The sequence below is a fragment of the Mchenga conophoros genome, linkage group LG11 (assembly GCF_057382185.1).
Source record: "Mchenga conophoros isolate Kocher_MC1m ecotype Shallow Benthic linkage group LG11, M_conophoros_male_GT1.1, whole genome shotgun sequence".
NCBI lineage: Eukaryota > Metazoa > Chordata > Actinopteri > Cichliformes > Cichlidae > Mchenga > Mchenga conophoros.
The window spans coordinates 15,523,204-15,532,279 of NC_140536.1; the positions used below are offsets into that span (position 1 = coordinate 15,523,204).

General features: G+C 40.4%; 1 protein-coding gene across 1 annotated transcript; it reads right to left on the minus strand.

The window, feature by feature from the left end:
- Positions 1 to 4,469: 4,469 nt before the first annotated feature.
- On the minus strand, positions 4,470 to 8,854 carry irx1a (iroquois homeobox 1a). Its single transcript, XM_085291109.1, has 4 exons — positions 8,298 to 8,854; positions 5,917 to 7,009; positions 5,477 to 5,552; positions 4,470 to 4,597 (listed from the first exon to the last, which is right to left on the minus strand). The coding sequence occupies exons 1-4, from the start codon at positions 8,538 to 8,540 to the stop codon at positions 4,522 to 4,524; spliced, it is 1,488 nt and encodes a 495-aa protein (XP_085147235.1). The 5' UTR covers positions 8,541 to 8,854; the 3' UTR covers positions 4,470 to 4,521.
- Between the last annotated feature and the right edge of the window lie 222 nt (positions 8,855 to 9,076).

Below are 9,076 nucleotides of genomic sequence, written 5' to 3' on the forward strand. Positions count from 1 at the left end.
TGTGTGTGTGTGTGTGTGTGTGTGTGTGTGTGTGTGTGTGTGTGTGTGTGTGAGAAACTGTGCTTATTTATGTATGTCGGACCCTGTCAATGCCCTTAAAACAACAACAGAGACATGGCGCTAACTTTGATCAACCAACATGTTGCAAACAAGAAGATAATAATGAACCTCTATGTTCAGCCGAGGTCTCTTAAAATAGACCATTTCAAATAGGATATATCAGATTTGAGGATAATATTTCTAGATTAGGACAGCTAATTAGTGCCCCAATATTTGGCACAGCGATTTGACTGAGATCCAAATAAGCATATTGTCCTCATCGCAGAGGAGCGAAAAAGCTTTTCTGTTCTTTACTCAGAGTAAGAAAGAATGTTCAACTGAGACAGAGAAAACTTTACTCGACTGCACTCCCTGTCTTACTTTGTTATCTTTTTCTCTCTTTCTTGCTCGATCAAAACATAAGAATGTCGCTTTGAGTGGCCAAATGAAAGGGAACCAGGAATACATGAGCGAGAGACCATGTTTATTTCTAGTATATCTACAAACCAGGCCAGGTTTTTTGTGTCAGCAGGGGTCCTCATGGGTTGTTTAGTTGTCATGAGTAGTTGCCTATCCGACAGCGAGTCAGTCAGACAGCCAGCCAGTTGTCAGGCAAATACTAGTTCCTTGTTGCTATTTGTGTTTGAATGAAGCCGTGCTGAGGGCCTCCCTCCCTCTGTTTTCCCCTTTTCCAACCAAATCCTCCGACCTCTTCCTATGGCAAGACTTGTGTCTTCCTGCAGCCTATCGCTCCTGGAATGAAAAGCCTATGACCAAGGCACCTATTCCTTTCACTGCCATTGTGCTGCTGAAACAAGGAGCAGAACCAAAGTAGCCAGATAAACATGGAGTAGCAAGGCTCTAGGGTGGCCCTGCTGTGGCTGTGGCTGCTGGGCTCCAGTGACTTGTTGTTGCTTGTTGTTGTGTGTTTCCCCCAGCTGAGGCTGGGGGCCCGGGATGGCTTTTGTGTCAGTGTTTGACCAGTGCTGCACTCATGAAACTAGATAAATGGATTAGAGAGGCACAGATATGGGCGGGCATCTTTGAGAAAAGACAACGGAGATGCTGAAGGAAAGCGGGGGTTGAAAGAGGAGGGTGTAGGGATAGGAAGAGGCAAAGACATTTGTGTTGTTGGACAACAAGGGGTCGAGTCTGTTGTAAGAATAGCCTGCTTCTGCCAAAAAAGACAAGACAGTGATAAACTTTCCTCCCCATGCAGTCACCTCTCCCCCCTCACTCTTCCTGTTACACATGCTCACGCAAGCACACACACACACATGCACACATACACACACACAGTCACAATGCACAATTCACCACTAAAATGAATGGATTGCCACAGCGTGACACGTCTCAGTTGCAGGGAGAGATGGTCCTTGTTCGCCAACAAAAGACTGAGGTATTATGGGGAGCACAGCCTGTGACAGAATGCTAAATTGTTTTAGGGTCAACAACTTATTGTCTTTGCATGAGCCACAATTTACATATCTCCTGAGCAGCTTTCAGCAGTGAGTCCTCAGATGAAAATAGCTGAACCTGTTCCAAAGGTTACTGAAAACAGTTTTGACAACTTGCTTTTGTTTTTTTTGTCTTACTGATGTTATTTAATTTTTTTTAGTTAATCAATCAAAAAAATCCAAGTGTGATGTGAGTGGCAATTAATTATTTTAACTGTAATTAAATTTTCACTATAAAATGAAATGCCATTTTTATTTTACATTCTAGAATGTAAGAATATTTAAACACTTGGTGGCTACAGCGATTTGAAGATCAGACATTATCGTGTGTTAACAGTAAAGTCCCGAAGAGAGCTTTTTTCTCAACCTCTAAATTTGCATTTAATACATTTATCTGCCCCTTTTCTTTTATTTCATTATATTTATTTTCCTTTTCCTCCCCTGCATCGCGGCCTTGGGCATCCAGGGAGGAAATGGCTGGAAGTGACAGCCTAATTATCAGCTTCAACAGCACTCATTACCCATTAGACAATCCACTGTACATCCACTTACTAAATGAATAATTTTGTATATATTATGGAAACACAATATAATGGCCTGCAGCTAACGCCTTTGCTAACCTCACGCTGTTTCAGTACAAAAGAAATAAATGGGACACCGAGAGGTTATTTAATTTTAGCCCCAAAAGCCAGCTCATGAGAGGATGTCATGTGCAAATGGGGTGGGAGGGAAACTTACGCACCTGCCTTTTTTTTCGCAATTTAAGAGTCATTATTGCAAAACACGTGCTGTCCTATAAGCGAATTGAAAAGACTCGGTTCGACTTTGTGTTAATTAATTTTATCCTAATTTAGATATAGCGGTTTATGGGGGCTGGAATATTTCATATTTATATACTAAAACGAGCAAATGTAGAAACATGTAACTATTGCGTTTTATGTTACGTATTATTATTATTATTATTATTATTATTATTATTATTATTATTATTGATAGACACATTAATATAGCGTGTAGTCTACATTTTAAATGTGTTTGTGATTTGACTAGAACCGTTTTGGTGTGTGTGTAAAAGCGAGATGATTCCACGTCGATCAACAAAACGTTCCTTGGCCTTAGTTAATTTTTTAACACAGTCTGTGACTGTTTTTAAAAACAGACATTTAAGTGACACAGATTTATGCGCAAAGACCCCCCACCCCCCTCCCGCCGTTCATCCCCTCCCCCACCTCTGCAAAACACAAACGATCTGGTCACCGTTTACCTACACGGAAAAAAAAAGAAAGGAAAAAGAAAGGAGACTCTTGCGTTTTGACTTGCAGAGATAATTGCAGTTACTTAATTTGGCCGTCTTTGAATATGTAAAATATAAAAATGTAGCAGAATTAATACTAGTAATTGCCGTGCCAAAAAGCAAGCTCTTTTTTATTTATTTGCTAATTATAATTGTATTCCTATTTCCTTTTTACTATGACGTAGCTCACGGATTTTCAAAAATATTAAAAGGTACTCTCATAAAAGCATAATAGTACACAATTGGGTGCAAGACCGTTAAATCAAATTAGAAACTTTAAGCTACATAATGAGAGATGCTAAAGTTGGAGTTTTTCATCTCACTTATAGCATTTGGGAAAGTGACAACGGTTTCAGGTCTTATAATTCTCTTTCTTGCCTATAGAGGCCGCTGTGATATTGCAAAACAGATGTGCATAAGTTAGTCCACAGGTTTGGGGCACTGAAATCATTCACCCTCTATAACAGCTCACTTTGCAGCTTATTTACAAAAGTGTCTTTCAGTCAAAGAATGAATGTTATCATACTCTTCTTGGTTGCTTTTAGAAGATTTTTTTAAATGAGTGTTGATTTTTCATTAAAAGCAAATATAAATAAATAAATAAACATTTAAATCGCTTGAGACAAATAGCATTAAAGACAAATGAAATAAATAATATAATGCAAATAAAATAAATAAGATATTCCAATAGCAGATAATTATTGCACTTTCCTTTTGTATTATTATTTTTAGACCCAATTAGACTGATGATGTAAATCAATATTTGCTTTTGGTCATTGTACAGCAAGGAAGCAGCTTTTTACAGGCTAATGATCACTATCAGCTTAGAAACAGACAGAGACCCCAAAAGTGACCCTGCTCCTCAAGGTCCACAATGTCAGCCTTCTCCTCCCCCAAAAGGAAAATATTAATAATTTATCTTCGAATCGACTTCTCCCTCTGACAGATTAGATTTTAACCATTTGATTTTGTTTGGACTGGGCGTTCCCATATTATTACTTAATGACCTTCCCAGCTGCTCCTGTCCATTTTCTGTCACCAGCAACCATCTGGACACTTATTAGCACCTCAATGCATCCACGCTGCTTTCCTCCCAAACTTGAATAAAATTAAGCCTGGTTGCATGCAGACTGCCAATATTTTTTTTTCTCTCTGTAGAATTCCCACCCTTTTTGTTGCAGGCCTAAGCTTTCTACATAATTTATCAATTTCGTTTGCATAATAATAATAATAATAATAATAATAATAATAATAATAATCACAGAAAAGAAATGTAGGCTGAACATTGTTGGGTTTTCTCTATAATTTCATTTAGTTTATTTAGGCAAAATATACGATCTGGACAAATTCCTTCAACGTTTCCTATTTACAAATTTAAATCACTTGTATTTACATTAAAGAAAGGACACCAAAAAACACAAGATAGTGACAAATAATAATTATAATAACAATAATTATAATAATAATAAAGTAAACAGCCTACCAAAATGTCCCAGCCTGCCTGGGCAAAGTGGAGAGAGAGAGAGTAACATTATAGGCGCGATTATAAGCTACACAACAATAGAGGAAGTAATCCATCCATCCACAGGATATTACCAAATTACGCCATTTGTTCTGTACCGTCTGAATGCTATGCTGCATTATTATTTCTCATTGTCCTTTTTTGAGAGCGTAAAGTCTTTGTTTTTTTTTTCTATTTGATTTTTTTTTCAAGCACAAAAAATGTCTTGATCAAGCCGAGGAGAGTGCAGTGAGGACCCGTTGCGTGGCGTCTTGTGGACTCCTGGCGCTGGAAGGCAGAGAGGATCTGGATAAAGAATAACAGAAAGGTAGATAAATACCCCCGCCGTGTTTGGACAGCGGGTTTCAATATGCATCTCAAGTGTCTGGCTGAGCAGTTTTGATTAGAAGCAGACTGAAGCCCTCCTTTTCAAGCCCTCGCGTTTTTTCTTTTCATTTTTTTAAACACTAATAATTAAAACAACATGAACAATAATAGTGTTATCAATTTTACAAATCCGATTTTTTTTACGGCATGGAAAAAAAACCCTCACTGTTCATCCATTGTCAACAGTTGTAATTCGCTATCTCATCGTTAATTCTCTAAGAACGTTACGCACAAGAGGAAAACCTGAGGTAAAACTTTTTTTTTTCTTTGGGTAAGAGCGCTCCCCTGGGCTCTGGGTCTCCCATGGGTCTTTAGGGAAAGCACACAACCCAGACAGAGCCCGTTTTACTCGGTGACTTGATAAGTAGCCACACTCTCCCCAGAGGGAAGGAATTAAAAGGGTTGTGGGATGGGAGTCAAGACCCCTGTCACCCCCAAAGTAAACTGGGTATCGTTGAAAAAAATTGTTTGTTTTATTTTGTAGTGCTGTTATATTGTTTTATGTTAGAAAATGTATAAATAAAAGATGAAACAAATAAAAATAAACCTTAAGTATATATGCCAAAATTCGTTAAGCAGTTTACTCATTGTTTTTTTTTAATATTGTTTCTAATACTTCTCTTATCAGTAATGTTATAGCTTTATATATATATATTTTAAAGAGATCTAAGTATGTTTCTATTTCGCTAATCCAATAATCAGATCTCCTTCATTTTATTTCCGGCTGTGGCTGCTTTCATCTGCTTATGGCAACGTGTTGAAATTCAGCAAAAGCAATAAAGTAAAAACTGGTCTCACCTGTCATGGATGGGTCGAAAAGAAGACTTCAGGGTCTGTGTTGGAGGTGAATCCGACCTTACACCGTTTTCGTGATCTGATGGGAAAACAGTGTTAGCACTTGTCTGGTAGATAAAACAGAGACACGAGAATTTTTAACTAAACATTATTGTGTGTGTGTGTGTGTGTGTGTGTGTGTGTGTACGTGTAGTCGATTGTGTGAAAGTGTGTGTGTGTGTGTGTGTGTGTGTGTGTGTGTGTGTGTGTGTGTGTGTGTGTAGTCGATTGTGTGAAAGTGTGTAAATGTACTTTACTTGTGTGTGGATGCGTGTGCAGAATCTTTTATAGGATAAATTAATTGTATTTGAAATCGAAAATAATAATAATCCGAAGTCGCTTTTTTTTTCAACAGAGCATTTTGCACGTCTCCTCATATGTGCAAACACAGACTGTCATCGTACCTATGTGTTTCGGACTGTGGCTCTCTGGTTGGGCTTTGCTGTCATTGGTGAGCGCTGCTGAAGCTGCTACCGGCGACACCACCACTGATGTCGGCTGCTGCTGCTGCTGGGCCGGCAAGTGATGGTTGTGCTGGTGGTGGTGGTGCTGGTTTACTCCCAGAAACGATCTGACATTCAGCAGGGAATTCTGGCCTAAGAAAGCCCCATTTGTCCAATTGTGGAACTTTCCAATCTGGCAAGTGTACAGTCCGTGACTGGGGAGGAAGGCGGGGTGGGTCTGAATCTGGTGGTGGGGCGCTGATGGGTGAGTGGTGGCCCCAGTGCCGCAAGGGGACGTGGGTTTCTGTGACGAGCTGTCGGGACTAGTAGCGGTCTCTGCTAAAGACCATATTTTGGGCTTATTGTTGGACGGGAGAGGAAAGCTCCCAGGTCTGTCCGGAGACAAAACTCTTGTGGTGTTGTTGTTGCTGCTATCAGAGTTCTCCTTACTCCCTGGGTGAATTGAAATAGCGTTCTTAGATTTTTCAAAGGCCTCGTGGGCCTGTAGGGCGAAGGCCCGTCTTTTCTCTAAGTTGTCCAACTCTCCGGTTGCACCGAGGCCGCCCCTACGGTCCCTGCTGCCCTCCGATGACTTATCATCATCATCCTCGTTGCTTTGATCCCCGTCGTTGTCGTCGATTTTGTCTATATCTATGCTCTCCAGGTCAATCTCTTCCTCGTCTTCGTTTTTTTCTGCTTCGTCTCCACTGCCCAACAAGTTACCGTCCTCGTCCTCTTTGCTCCTGCTTCCCCAGGTCACCTTGTTCTCCTTCTTGAGCCTCCTCCTGGCGTTGGCGAACCAGGTGGAAACCTGCGTCAGCGTCATTTTGGTAATGATAGCCAGCATGATCTTCTCCCCTTTGGTCGGGTATGGATTCTTCCTGTGCTCATTGAGCCAGGCTTTCAAAGTGCTGGTGCTCTCCCGGGTGGCATTTTTAGGCCTAGCAGGGTCTCCGTACTGAAACTGGCCGTATGGATAGAAGGCAGGAGATGTGTGGGCTGCAAAGCTGGCAGGGTGGACGCCAGGACTGTCCTTCAGTTCGTACTGGGATCCCTTAGAAATCAAAGATTGTGTGTTATTAAAGTGTCCTCATGGAGCTTCATGCATAATTTTATTTCATGAACTGCTAAATACATGCTTCATATATATATATATATATATATATATATATATATATATATATATATATATATATATATATATATATATATATATATATGATTCAAACAACTGGCTTTAAAAAATCTTTGAGTTACAGTTGCAACTGACTCAGCTGTGCCCACAAATAAGCTTCTCAGCTTGCAACATGTCACATGCTAGGCCTATGGCACCTGCAACTGCACAGCTCTCTGAGAGACCATTTATTAGCAATTATTGTCCGTAAATTGTCAGCAAAAAGTAACAAAGTGAATAGGACCAGAGAAAGTTTGTGATCACGCACACTGCATGTGCACGCAAACTGACAGCTTAAACATATAGTAGGCCTGCCTGTTAAACTCCCTTCTATGCACAATATGACAAAGCAGTATGAAGGCCCAAGCAAAGTTTTTCCCTTTTTTTCTCCCTCTTCTCACTCTGTAAAATATACACTTGCGTGACGAATTGTGTACTTTAAGTCTTTGGCTTGGTTTTGTGGAATCCACCCGCAGGTCGTTCAATTTAGTATTTTCGATAAAACCTATTTTTTTTTCTCAGTTTTACTCTGTGTTAGAGCCTAATACATGCCTTAGTCATTAACACACTCCAAGTTAATTATTATCACAAGATGTGCTGTGTCTTGCAATTCGTCAGGTAGAGAAAGTTAGAAGGGCATTCAACTAGGTCAGAAATGTTTACAAAACACAAACTTAAAAAAAGTAATTCCATATTTATAGTTTAAGATATTGTATCAGGCTGGTGAATATTTTTATCAACCTGATTTTAAAAAATCGTCAGCGCAAAAGCAGCATTTTTTTCATGTTGCACGGTAGAATACAGCTCCGCAGGATTATTTTTTTTCATAGTGTGAGACTAATAACTGCCTAATTATAATTTTCTCTTGTTCTTTTGCTTTATGCATAACAACAAAACACGTTTTAAGCCGCATTTTCAAGGTTTTTTCTTCTTTCTTTTGCATTTCGTCAAACTTTTCACCTTGCAGCTAAAACACACCAGCGGACTGTTAAATCAGTCAAGTATGGACTTAAACCAGAAAATGCGCAATATACAAATCGGCAACCAAGAGTATTCATTCTTTTGGTTGAAGTGACCTTTCGATTTTTTTTTTATGATCAGACAGTGCTGGTTGGGACGGAAGGATTTACAAACATCTTTCGACAGAAGTATATGAACATGTTCTTACCATTTGTGAGAAAAGAGCCAAGTCCGCGCTGGTGTAGGGTAAGAAAGCGCTGTAGTTGTGTGCGTACGGGTTGGCGTACATGCCCAACACTGACGTGACAGCCGCTGCAGTGGCTGACGGACTTCCCCCGATCTCGGTGCTCCCTCCCCGGGACGAAGGCGTAAGCACTCCCGGTCTTTCGCTCCCGTAAACCGCCTGGGAGGCACTTAAGTACTGCGGGTACCCTAGCTGGGGGAAAGACATCTCCACTGCACAGTTCTTTTGTCCGATAAACTGTGCGTAAAAAAGTATGCGAGGCACAAAAAAAAAAAAAGAAAAAGAAAAAAGAAAAAAAATGAAAAAAACCCGGATGAGTAAAGAGAAAGTGTTTAAGCCAAAGTCGCAGCTACTACCGACATACAACGGTATGCAGTCAAAACAAACCGCTCTTAAATCTCTGCTTCCTCTCTTTTCTCGCGCAAAGTCCGCTGGATGTGATCTGATCAACAATTGCGCTCCGACTGACGCGCCTGGCCCTGAGGTCTCCAGGCTGATCTCTCAGATACAATTTGAAGTTGATGCTTTGATTGGCGTCCTCTACTTGAGCCTGCAAGCTCCTCCTCGTTTGGAGCAATGTGGATAATGTGAATATAGACTGAGCACATTGGCTGGGGCCCCCCTTCTCTCTCTCTCTCTCTCGCGATCTCTCTCTCTCCCCCCTCTCTCTTGCTCTCTCTCTCTCCCCGTCCGTGTTTGGAGTTATTGTATGTTAAATGTTCAAGCATTAGAGTCCATTCACC

What these genes read in the sequence shown, in the direction of transcription:
- irx1a (XM_085291109.1), bottom strand. Translation starts at nt 8,540, where the DNA reads ATGTCTTTCCCCCAGCTAGGGTACCCGCAGTACTTAAGTGCCTCCCAG. An exon ending in CCACAGTCCGAAACACATAG is followed by an intron (nt 5,553 to 5,916) that starts GTACGATGACAG and finishes TTTTCCCATCAG; the next exon opens with ATCACGAAAACGGTGTAAGG. An exon ending in TTTCGACCCATCCATGACAG is followed by an intron (nt 4,598 to 5,476) that starts GTGAGACCAGTT and finishes TTCTTTATCCAG; the next exon opens with ATCCTCTCTGCCTTCCAGCG.